Genomic DNA, 12,808 nt, shown 5'->3' with positions numbered 1-12,808 from the left:
TCTTTAAAAAAAAGAAGGAATCTTCCTCACAACAGCAAAGTCTTTAAAGACCTAAGTGCCATTCTGTTGTGATGACTTTCCTTACATTATATTAAGGTGTGCCTCTGTATTTTCAATTTTCAATACTGTACCAGCAGAGAGCTAAGTGCTGGCAGGATTCTGATACTGTCATATCTATGGTCTATCACCAGGTCTTCTATTTTGCAAATGTTTGTCCTTCCTCACCTGCTAAAAGCAGTCTGGTGTATCAGGCGTTGGCTTGCTGCTGAATGGTTGTAATAAAGATCTGGCAGCCAATAGCAGGGTCAGGAATTACAAGGGTGGACCTTCTGGGAAGTGAGAGTGAGGCAGGGGAGAAAAGCAGGAGAATCAGAAGCAGACACAGAAGATAACACATAGGAGTGGAGCAGAGAGGCATAGAGCTAGCCACATGGATAGTCACAGGTTAGAACAGTCAGGTTAAGTTTAAACCGTAGCTGGGAGACTGCCCCAGTAGAAGGCCTAAGCTTGCTTTTTTTTTTTCTTTTTGTTTTTTTTTTTTTTTTTAGTTTTTTTTCGAGACAGGGTTTCTCTGTGTAGCCCTGGCTGTCCTGGAACTCACTCTGTAGACCAGGCTGGCCTCGAACTCGGAAATCCACCTGCCTCTGCCTCTCAAGTGCTGGGATTAAAGGCATGCGCCACCACTGCCCGGCGGCGTAAGCTTTAAACTGTAAAGTTTCCTTCAACAATATAACTCAGGTAGGTCAACAAAAGTCCTGCAATAATTGGTGCCCGACTTGGAGCTAGGTAGAATGTCGAATTTGCTTTCAAATGCTGTAAAGGAAACAGCAAGGGGCCAAGGAATGGTTGTGGGCTTAGATTTTTAAAAACCTGCTTTTAATAAGGGTCCACAAACGTTTCAACCTCCCTTCTAGCCCACAGTACAAAGGCAGGGGAGGAAAGACGGCAAATAGGACAAGGGGATGTCGACCTGTTTAGAAATAGTTCCTTGAGGCAATCCCAATTTCCACTTGTCAGGATACCAGCAGTCCAGTCCAGTGGTGTCCGGATACCAAACAGAAGTCAGCAGCAGTGGCACAATCTAGCAGAAAGCTCCAGTCCTCAGCCAATCATCACAAGACAGTAGGAGTGACCAGGATCAGCCGGGGACACGGAAAAGTTGTCTGCCATGCCTCTCACAATGAAATAAAGATCAGCAGACCAGACAAGACAAGACAAGAGACCAGTGAGTCACTGCAGAGCTAGCTATGGAAGCCCATCACTGTCCATTGAGCCCTATTTACACTCTCTCCGATATGCATGTCCTCGCACAGGTGTTACCTCAGCAAAACACCACCCGAGTCTGTATCACCTGACACATCCAGAAACTTCCACTTCAAATGGATATTCTTTTTCAAGATGTGGTTGCTTCTGCTGAGATATCTCCTGCTTTGCTACTAGAGGGGGTTTTCTGGCTTTTCTTTTCTTTTTTCTTCCTATATTCTGTCTCCAAAAAGTTGGGAGAATGGCTGAGCAGGTGGAAAAATTGCAGGTGGAAATGGAAGCGCTGGGGAGGCAAGAAGTGGCAGAAACTGGAGAACGAAAGGGCTCAGTCCCCATGACTGAGCAAGAGAGCGGGAGTTTTCTGCAGAAGGAAAGAGGAAAAAAACTATGCCAGAGGGTAGTGAGATCAGAGATGTCTGAAAAGGCAGGAGGACAGACTGATGAAACAGCCCATTTTGAAAGTAAGGATTAATCTCAAACCAACTGTGCCAGCAGAGATAGAGAAGGGGTGGCCCAGGGTTACCAGATCACCATCAGTTTCCCTAGTAGTCATACAGCGTGTGCCTGCTAATTGGATGGAACAGGGTTATGCCGAGATATGATGTCATTCTATAGAAATCGGTAGATCTGAGGCATTTTAAAGAGGCTGTGGTTTCCTATGGAATGAATTCGTCTTTTGTGGAATACATTCTAAGTAACTAGGCTACTCAAAACAGAATTATTCCCCAATACTGGAAGGGGCTGGTAACAGCTATACTAGACTCTGGTCTGCGATTGCAATGGTTAACATGGTGGGGTGGGCGGGGGAAGAAGCCATGTAATTGAACAGTGAAATAGAGGGGGAAATGAATATAGTCAAAGATGAGTTGCTGAGTGAAGGGCAGTCCTCTGATATTCAAGAGCAGATTCAATCTGATGATGCTATTATAGAACAATGTCACCTAGTGGCTTTCAGAACTGGGGGAAATGAGGACCGTGAAAGGCAGCCTGGTTTCTGGTGGAGCACAGGCTAGAAACCTCCCAAGATCCCAGGTGATCCTGAGGGGCCCCAGGTGACCCTAAGGGATGGCATGTGCTTCACCACACCCCCAGACTCCAGGCTCTAAACAAGAGGCTACAGCCCTCTATAGAGTTGTGTCTTTCAGTCATGTAGCCTCAAGACAGATCTCCATATTAATGAGATAACTAAAGGCCAAAAGGGCTTAGCCTTCATCTAGTCTCAGCCATGACAATAAAAGCCTTAAAACCTGTTTCTCTTTCCATCAGGATCCACCATGGGGAACAATGGAGAAGGCCTTCACCTACAGAGCCATGGTCTAATCTCCTGCAGAAGACCTCTCTGTGTTTCCAGCCACAGCGACCACTAACTAATCCAAGCAAACTGACCACTTTGACAAACCAAAGACTCTCCCCGAGGGGCGAAGTCAGAGTTGCCCTATCCCCTTTGGCCCTCGGCTACTTAAAGCCTGCAGGCCCCCACTTTGTTCTCAGCTCTTCCGAAGCTCCCAGCGGTGCCTGGAGGCCCAAAAGCCTGAGAACCAGCCTACCCAGCAGCTTTTTGGCTAGGGGACCCCTTTCCATAGCCAGAAGCCCGCCTGCCCTCCGTGGGGTGAGTTCAGTCAAATTCCCATGTCTTGCTTCCCAGAGTGGCCCTATCCCTGTGGTGGGGCAGACGAGGGACTCACATAAACCCAACAGGGAAAAGTTGAGGAGCCCTGGAAAAGGTCCACCTCCTTTACAAGGATGATACAAGGCTCTGGAGAAGCCTTCATGGATTTTTTGTAAAGACTAGTCTCAGCTGTGAACAAAGTCGTATCAGACTCTGATGGAAGACAGGTGTTGATAGAAACCTTGGTGTAAGAACTTGCAAATATTGAATGGAAAAAAGTTATTAGACCATTAAAGATGCTGCCAGTGCCCATGGACAAGTAGATAAGGAAAATCACAGATACTGGTTCTAATGTGTACCATGCTAATATCATGAGTCAAACTATAGCTAGAGATCTCTGATATCAAAATGCCCAGTGTGTTAACTTCGAGAAATATGGCACTTTGTGCCAGAGAGATAAACAGGCCATTTCTAATGGGATTGGTTTTTCTAAATATAAACCAGAAAGAAGATCTAGGCTTCTCAAGGTGTGCAGGAGATGTGGCAAGGGTTGCTATTGCACCAATTAGTGTAGGTTCAAGTGAGATATCCAAGACAATTTCTAGGCTTTGGGGCCTGGTCAAGTCCCCATAGCAAAAACCATAAGTGGTTTCAGACAAGAACAGCTAAGAGTTACCAGGTTGCAGAAAAAGCTGGAATTAAATGAGCCTATCTGTTGAAGTAAACGTTTTAAAACGGCGGCACCCAATCTTGCTTGTTCTTAATCCGCTGCCATCTTCCTGACTAGACAAGGCTTGTGAGGCACCAGCCCTGCCACCCACAAGAAGCCAGCATGGGAGATGGCTCTGCCAATCTTCTACGTTGTCTCCACAAGGTTGGGCTGAGCCCAGACCATCCTGCCATCCACGTGGTACCCGGTAGAAATGAGAGTCTAATGTTTAAAGATTATCCAATAGCTTTATATATTTGGTAATGCTCAAATAACAATATGCCCACACAATTAGAAGTGTTAACCAATTAACTAACCTAGATATAAGTTGTTGCCCAGGACTGCTCTCGATACATGCATGGCCATTCATGGTTCCTACATCTCCCCTCCTTTTGCTCCTCCTCTTCCTCTCCTTACTCCTCCCACCTTAGCTCCTCCCAACTTGCAGGGAAAATTTCCCGCTACACCTATGTATAGGAATGTGTTAACATCAGAATGGAAGTCTGCAAAAGTTTTATGTTGGGGACACAGGTTTGTTTATATCTCTACAGGAAATGAAAAGCTGTGGATACTATCAAAAGATACTTATAAAGGATTGAGCAGGAGAGGCATCCTGAAAACTGTGGCCACTGATCCAAAAATTGCTTAGTTCATTGAAAATGTCTCTGATTACAATTTCCTGCTAAACACAATACAATTAATGGCTTAAAACAACAGGGGGGGAATTAGTGAGATTTTTTCATTTATTTAAAAACACAGAAATATTATAAGAATGTATTTTCATTTTAATTCCAGGTGTGGGATATAGGGTTGCTTCAGATTGTCCACAAGAACTGACTATGATTTGCCTCATGCTCTAGCAGGGGCATGATTTTTCCAGGGGCAGAGGCAGATAGTGTCTGTGATTGTGTCACATTTGGAATTTTGGGGACGCTTCAGAGGTATATAAATAGTAGGGCCCCGAGAGGTTGTGGGTTGTTCATTGTTTGATTGCTGTTGGTTGCCATTTGTTAAGCAGTTGTGTGCAAAGAAGAGACAAGACGAAATTAGATATCCTGATGGCAAAGGTCAAACTTGCCCCAAGAAACTCGATGCCCCTAATCAACAGGACATAGTCTAAGGATAGCAATGCCTCCTTTCCCCTCTATTCTTTTTTCTCTCCTATCTAGTGTTAGGGGGTGAAGGGGTGGGAGAAAAAAAAAGAACCCACAAAGTAGCCAAAAGTCTGGCTACATCATTCTTTGAAATGTAATCAGTGAAGAAAGTCTCTGTGTCTGTCAGTGTGGGAAGTTCCCCAAGCTCCAATAAATGACCCTACACATGTGCTCATGCAAGCAACCCTGACTATATCCAACGAGCCATTTAAAAGACATAAAAGTTAGGAGAGGCGCAGAGGGATAATCGAACTAATAAATGTGAATTTAATAAAAATGCATTGTACCCACGCATAAAATTGTTAAGGAGTAAATAAAAGATTCTGAAACATTCCACTTCACAGGGAGAGGCTCCTTAAGACTTCAGAAGCTAACAATTCACAAGTCTCAAGATGTTCCTGACGCCAGACTCACAAGCCCCCTCTTGACCCCAGATTATATAAGACAGCTGGGGAGGGGGGACCTGCGTAGCTAATTGCAAACCATGCAAAAAGATCTGGGGGTCCAGCATTCTCGAGTCACCATCCATGCTGGGGTGGGATTTTAGTGATATAACGCCTGTAAGTAACCCCAATAAACTCATTGGTTCATGAGGTTGACGGAACAGTTACCAGACTCTTACCCACCGCAGGGACTCTTGTCACCCCTATCCGCTTTCTGCTTCTGCCTCTCTGGCCACTTTGGAACTCCTTGGACTCTGCTGCACCCTCTTTAACCGTAGACATCCTCCAGCCTACATGTAGACACTGCAGACAGATTCACCGTGAGATTTGTAATCCGTAATCTCAAAGTTAATAATCATAGTTAGGATTGTAATAAAATAATTTTTGTTTGCTTCAGCTCAGTATCAAGAAAATCTGGACTATTGGCATATTATTCCAATGGAAACCACTGTGCCTTCTGAATGTATTATTGCCCAATAAAGTCTGACCTTAAGGAAGAACACAAGTGTGCCAGTTCTCCTCCCAATCATTTATCTGGGTTCCAGAGGTGGGCGGGGATTGAACTCAGGTCATCAGACTTGTTGGCAAATGTCCTGAGCCATTTCTTCAGCCTGTGTCTATTTTTTTGTTCATTTGTTTGGTTTGGTTTGGATTGATTCTTGTTTTTTTCAGAGACTATGTAAATCAGAGAATGACTTGGGGAAGTCAGTTCTGGCTTTCCACTAAGTGCATCCGAGTGCATCAAACTCAGATAAACAGGCTTGGAGTTACGTGCCTTTAAAAACGCCATCCCAACATGTGCCCCATTTGGCTGATATTTTATTTTTTCCTTTTGAAACACAATTTAAGATGTTGTCGAGGTAGAAGAGATTTTATCCACTGCTTTAAAATACTCTGTTTAGGTGAAGAAATCGAGTTTTCTGTGAATTCTTGGCTGGAACACACAACCGGTGAGGGATGCTGACTCAGCCTGGCGCATAGCCACTCAAAGACATGCAGAAGAGCCAATGGGAAGTGGTCTTCGTTGCAGGATAAGAACTGGAGATCCGTGGCCAGCCCACTAGTCTCTTGCGGGACCTGTGTCCGTTTGACCACCAGAGTATGTCTGGGTAGGCCACTTGTCCTCTGAATTGCAGTTCTGGCGGACAAACAGGACTCAGTTTCCCAGATGGCCATGGGGCCCAGAAAACATTTCCCAGAAGGGCCCGCGTCTCACTGGCGCACAAGAAGACTCCATTTCCCAGAGTTCCCTGGGAGGGCCTCGCCCCCTCCACTGGAACCGGGAGTTGCTGGAGAATTGTGTACCGGAAGTAGCTCTTTGACTGGTGGAACCCATCGCAGGTGAGACTTACAGTTGGGTATGATGCAGTAAACAGGGGCCCTCTCAAGCTGGTTAAGGCCGTATGAGTGCGTCTCTCATCGTGGGTCTGAGTGGGGTCGGGTTGGGTCGGGAACCAAGGGGTTTGGGGGCCGGGCTCTTGCTCATCTGGGTAATGGTGGAGCCATGCGGCTGGTCCAGAGACTCCCTACAGGGACCGTAACAAATTTCCAGGGTCCTGCGACCGTCCAGCGGTGCACCCTGCCCTAGAAGAACTAGGCTTTCCTAGGTCGTAGGCTACCAGCTCAGCACTTGTTGGTACGGGGCTTCAAGTACGGGCACCGCCCCTTGTCTGTCTGTAGGGTGAACACTGGGGAGAAGCAGCCGCTACGATCTGTGCAAGGAACTGCCAGCCCTACTTTTGCAGTCGTAGGGATGAGGTGTACCTTTCCTCTGCCTAGTAGAGTTATGGATTGGGACCAACCTGCTTTGTTTTGGATGGCAGCCAGCAGGAGCCTATAATGCCCAGGGCAAAGGACTTCTTGGGGGAACAGAGCTGGGTGTGTCTGTCAGCCTGTTGTCGCTGCTCCTTGGGAGTTTTGATTCTTTGCTGCCATTGGCCAAGGAGAATGGGGTAGGGAAAATGCCACATCCTATATCCTCCTTAGCTAATGTCATTTGGCCCTCCAGGTGCAGATCACAATGGGTGAACCCCACGGATCCATGAGGATCCTAGTGACAGGGGGCTCTGGACTGGTGGGCAGAGCCATCCAGAAGGTGGTCGCAGATGGGGCCGGCTTGCCTGGAGAGGAATGGGTGTTTGTCTCCTCCAAAGATGCAGATCTGACGTAAGTTGGGGCCATATTCAGACCCAATCCCTCTTGGTTCCCCCTCCAGACTGAATAGTACCTTTCGGGGTTTGTTCCGGAGCCTAGCAGTAATCTACCCCGAGTTTGGGTCCTCCCTGCCAGGTGACTGATCTGGCTGTGGTTGCTGGCTGTGCTCTAAGTAAACATCCTCCTATAGTTCCGGGATTCCCACAACTGACAGCTGCTAAAGCCCTGAACTTAGCTACTCCTTTCTGTGGTTGCCCTTCCAGCCATGGACCCATTCCGTTTCCATACTCACTGCCCAAGCTCCTAACTCCTGATTTCCTCAGGCCTCCCTAGGCCCCCCCGTGACATCCTGCCTTCCCTCAGGGATGCAGCACAAACTCAAGCTCTGTTCCAAAAGGTACAGCCCACCCACGTCATCCATCTTGCTGCAATGGTAGGCGGCCTTTTCCGGAATATCAAATACAACTTGGATTTCTGGGTAAGTTAGAGTGCTCAGGGGCAGCAAGCATTGGGAGTCAGGAGCCTAGGTTCTTGAAACTTCCACAGATCTACCCCAAGAAGTCCCTGAGGGCTTGTTTTGTACAGCCCTGGGGACAGGCCAAGTGGTGACCCGCAGGATTGGGAAGCTGAAAGAAGCCTGTATACCACACTATGTCACACTAAGTATCCGAGACTGAGCTTGCTTAGTTGGCAGATTATCTATCTATCTATCTATCTTTTTTTTTTTTTAATTTTATTTATTATATGTAAGTACACTGTAGCTGTCTTCAGACACCCCACAAGAGGTATATGTATCAGATATCATTACAGATGGTTGTGAGCCACCATGTGGTTGCTGGGATTTGAACTCATGACCTCTGGAAGAGCAGTCAGTGCTCTTAACCACTGAGCCATCTCACCAACCCCTATCTATCTATCTATCTATCTATCTATCTATCTATCTACCTACCTATCTATCTATATGTCAGAGTGAGGATGTCCGATCTCTTGGAACTGGAGGTACAGACAGTTGTGAGCTGTCATGTGGGTGCTGGGATTTGGTCCTCTGGAAGAGCAGCCAGTGCTCTTAACTGCTGAGCCATCTTTCCAGCCCCCCAATTTTTTTTCTTCTTTCTTTTCTTTTTTTTTTTTTTTTTTTCGGGGGGGGGGCTGTTTGTTTGGTTTGTTTTTCGAGACAGGATTTCTCTGTGTACCCCTGGCTGTCCTGGAACTTTCTGTATAGACAAGACTGGCCTCAAACTCACAGAGATCCATCACCTACTTCTGCCTCTGCCTCTGGAGTGCTGGGACTAAAGGCATGCTCCATCATTGGCCATGCTGCCAGATTCTCGTGCTCTCAGGCTTGGTTTCCTCAGCTTTCTGGATCTACCAACCACTCCCGGATGTTGGAGTGTCTATAGCATGTGCTTTAGGAGGAGGAGCGAGCCCTGCTTCTGCTGACCGTGCTCCTAAGAGTTGGCTCACCTGCCTCTGGGCAGTCAGTGGCCTTGACCTAGCCAGCCTGACTAGCCTGCAGTATGCAAAGGTTCCCACCAGATTTTGCCCCAGGACTCTCACCCAAAGCTCCCCTTGCCCATCCCAGTCTTTTCAGCAAACTGCCCGGTCTCTACCTCCCCCCTGCTCTTAGACCAGTGTGCCTGCCTTCTGTATGCTTAGGGAAGAGAACTGGAGAGGCGCAGGGCAAAGCACTGAGCACAGCAGGGCACGGCTCCTCTGGAGTTAGAAGTGGAAGGAAGGCATCTCCCTTGTAGTGGGAACCCCACCTAAAGTTTTCCTCTTCTCTACTACCTTCCCCGCACTCAGTAGCCCTGAGGATGCCCCTCTGGCCTCCACACTCAGGCAGGCAGGGCAGGACCTCCTTATGGTCTTAGAGGAAGACGGCTTCCATGAGGTCAGTGCTGGAAGGCTTAGCCTTTTTCTAGAAGCACTTCAAATCCATAGGCACAGATAGTGCCCATCTCTGAGCCAGGGCATGCTCCCATGTCTGTCTGTGGAGGATCAGGAGGGAGCTTGGGTTCTCCAGAGGCAGCCTGACCCACCTGTGCTACCCACTGCAGAGGAAGAACGTTCACATCAATGACAACGTCCTGCATTCGGCCTTCGAGGTGGGCACTCGCAAGGTGGTCTCCTGCCTGTCCACCTGCATCTTCCCTGACAAGACCACCTATCCTATTGATGAGACAATGGTGAGGCACAGGGCCTCCTGGGGTGGCCCCTGAAGGTGTGGGCATAACAAAGAAGTAGGGGCTCTCAGTGCATCTCCTCCTCCTCCAGATCCACAACGGGCCACCTCACAGCAGCAATTTTGGGTACTCATATGCCAAGAGGATGATTGACGTGCAGAACAGGTGCTCCCTCTTGGTCTGGCCCAGGCCTCCCTGGAGAGGGGAGGATGGACCCTTGGGTTAGTGAGGCCTTCTTGCTGCCTCATTTATATCATTCTTAAGAAGCCAGCTTCAGAAGGAATTGGGGACACTAGGGGCACATTCTGGGGATGGTACCGGGAGACACTGTGCCTCCACAGGGCCTACTTCCAGCAGCACGGCTGTACCTTCACTGCTGTCATCCCTACCAATGTCTTTGGGCCTTATGACAACTTCAACATCGAAGATGGCCACGTGCTGCCCGGCCTCATCCATAAGGTGCACCTGGCCAAGAGTGAGTGCAGCTGTCCGGCACACGCCTGGCCCAGGTTACCTGCCTGAGGGGCCTTTATGCTCAGCTGTGGGGTGGCCAGGGAACTAGGCCTGGCCACAGAGCTCTGACACCTGACCCATCTGTAGGTAATGGTTCAGCCTTGACGGTGTGGGGTACAGGGAAGCCTCGGAGGCAGTTCATCTACTCGCTGGTATGTTTGTGGGGAGCATGGCCTTTCCAGTAAAGCTGCGTGGGAGGTGGGGGGCCTAGGAAACAGTCCTTGAACCTTGCCAAGTCCCCAGGGTGCGACTTCGGCTCAGTAGGAGAAAGTATGCCCTGAATGAGGGACCTCTATCAGGGTGAGCCCTGGCTGTGCTCCCAAGGGAGCAGAAACAGTGGTCCAGCCTCCCCAGTAGGGCATTTGGTGCTCACTTATGGATATCTGACCTGACCTTTTGACCTCCAGGACCTAGCCCGGCTCTTCATCTGGGTCCTGAGGGAGTACAATGAGGTGGAACCCATCATCCTCTCAGGTGGGCATTCTGCAGCTGCCTTTCCTACAGCAGGGCAGGACTTGTATCTACCCTGAGGAGTGGGAGCAGACAATGCCCCTAGGGGTCTGGACAGGGAGGCCTGACTGACTACTGGCCCATGGTTCCCCACAGTGGGCGAGGAAGATGAGGTGTCCATCAAGGAGGCAGCTGAGGCTGTAGTGGAGGCCATGGACTTCTCTGGGGAAGTCACTGTATCCTTTGGCTCTGGTGATGGACCGCTGGTGAGACAATGTGGAGGGGTAACTCGGTTTTCCCTTGTAGGATGGCTAACATAACACCATTTTGTTTCTGGTGGTGCTTGCCCTGGCAGCAGGAGGGGGTAGTGCTCTTTCTGCTATGGTCTTGACCAAGGTATCCAGTTTGATTCAACAAAGGCAGATGGGCAGTATAAGAAGACAGCCAGTAATGGCAAGTTGCGGTCCTACTTGCCTGACTTCCGTTTCACACCCTTCAAGCAGGGTAAGTTCCTGTCTCTTCCAAAACCCTTAACCACCCCAACCTGCCTACAGGCTCTTTGCCAATTAGCCCTTGGCTTCAGCACCAGCAGTTTCTCCCTGTTCCCTCCTGAAGTCTTAGCCTCCATACTGGGACCATGGGGTTTGGTGCTCTGCTGGCTTGGTCACCAGACCCTTAACAGAGCCTATACCTACACTGAGAAGCAGGACACTATAGTTTAGGGTATTAGAGAAGGGGCACCCTCCCTACCTCCTGGGGGACAGGGTAGTTACTGGCTGTCACTTGTCTGTCTCTGCAGCTGTGAAAGAAACCTGTGCTTGGTTCACCGACAACTACGAGCAGGCCCGGAAGTAAAGCACGGGACAAGCAGGTGCTCACCTGGCAATGCCCAGTCAGTGGTCACCACCCTCAGTTCCCACCAAGAACTGAGGCTAGTATCCAGCCACCTGAGCCACATGCCGACCTCTTTGCCAGGATTCTCCATGCTGCTGTCCAGTAGGGCCCACGTCCAGCCTTGAGGAAAGGCAAGACCAACATCTTGCTTACCTGCTTCTGTCCGACCTCAGTGTGTCTCTGCTGGACTAGAAACCAATAAAATGGGTTTTCATGAGCCTGGACTCAGAAGCTGTACCAGCCTTCTCCTCCCCACAGCATAGCCTTCTTGGCCTGGCCTGGCCTGGGACTCACTGTCCCTTATGTGCTACTTAGCTCCTAAGAGCTACTGGGCCCAGGGCAAGAGTCCCTGTGTGAAGGACCAGAGTGTGGAGTTAGGAAGTCAGTGGTATCAGGTCTGGGGCTCAGGGGACCTCCCCAACAGCCTAGCCTGTATCTTGGCCATGCTTAGCCCTTCACTTGTGGTCACACACTGCCCACTCTTCTCAGACTTGAGGACTGTGGTGAAGGAAGGTGGGTCTCGATTTGGACAGATTCAGTGCTCATCTGGGGACACAAAGATGGGCCTGCAAGGAGGGTTGGTAATGGGTGACCCAGATTTCTCTAGACCCCCCACCCCCCAGGCCTGCCCTTGTTGGTGAGCTTTAGCCACCTATGTGGTGACATCATGGACATTTCTGATCTATTCATTCTTAGATGGTCAAATCCAGGCTAGTTAGGGCAGCACGAGAGAATCCACCTAAGGCTGCTGCAGCTTGGGGCAGATCACTTTGGCATTGCTTGTCTTTCACTACTTCAGCTCTGGGTCATTTTCAGGCTCCCATCTTAGACTTCATTCACCTAAGATTGTTTCTTGTCCACGATGACATGGGGTTGGAGGTTACAGGCCCCTCGACACCTCAATCTTGAAATGGAGCTACTACTGTCCCTGAAGACTGGAGAGAGCAGAGGAGAACATTTACTTTCAAGACTCAAGAGCTACAGCTCCAGGCAGGCAGAAGTGACAGTTGGCACCTGTGTGATAACATTAAGGCTTTCCCAGGTGATGAATCATAACCACCAGCCACATAGCTAAAGCTGACAATGGGCTGCTGGACACGTCAGGGTTTTGGAAAGGAACAGAACTGTTACACATGTGAGATGATTTATTAGACTGGCTTACAGGATGTGCTCTGGGTAGTGCAACAATGACTAACACTGGACAGGCCAGCATGTCTCAGCAATCCCAGCCTGCCATTGAAGGCCTGGAGGACTCCTGGAGAGCTGCTGGTCTCCTGTGTACTGTGTACTTTGGGACCCTAGATGGGTTTGGGTCTAGCAGCAACAAACAAGCAAAAAAAAGTTGCCCTGTTATGGAGCTGCCACCAGAAGGCGCTGCCTTGCTTTACAGTGGGTCTTCCAGCTTCTAATAATCCAAAAGAATCCTGTGAAGGCTT

General features: G+C 49.1%; 1 protein-coding gene across 2 annotated transcripts; it reads left to right on the top strand.

Annotated features, from left to right (window-relative positions):
* Nucleotides 1-6,420: 6,420 nt before the first annotated feature.
* Tsta3 (tissue specific transplantation antigen P35B) lies at nt 6,421-11,589 on the top strand. Of its 2 annotated transcripts, none has more exons than XM_028778842.1 (11): nt 6,421-6,519; nt 7,187-7,344; nt 7,696-7,810; nt 9,390-9,518; nt 9,607-9,680; nt 9,857-9,990; nt 10,116-10,180; nt 10,436-10,502; nt 10,635-10,714; nt 10,883-10,982; nt 11,278-11,589. In XM_028778842.1, the coding sequence occupies exons 2-11, from the start codon at nt 7,199-7,201 to the stop codon at nt 11,331-11,333; spliced, it is 966 nt and encodes a 321-aa protein (XP_028634675.1). In that variant the 5' UTR covers nt 6,421-6,519; nt 7,187-7,198; the 3' UTR covers nt 11,334-11,589. The 2 variants fall into 2 exon arrangements, with proteins under 2 accessions (XP_028634675.1, XP_028634674.1); XM_028778841.1 differs by having other exon boundaries at nt 6,468-6,519; nt 9,607-9,736; nt 9,857-10,024.
* Nucleotides 11,590-12,808: the final 1,219 nt, after the last annotated feature.

Source organism: Grammomys surdaster, unplaced genomic scaffold, assembly GCF_004785775.1.
Source record: "Grammomys surdaster isolate TR1022 unplaced genomic scaffold, NIH_TR_1.0 342, whole genome shotgun sequence".
NCBI lineage: Eukaryota > Metazoa > Chordata > Mammalia > Rodentia > Muridae > Grammomys > Grammomys surdaster.
This window is presented reverse-complemented; position numbering and strand designations above follow the sequence as displayed.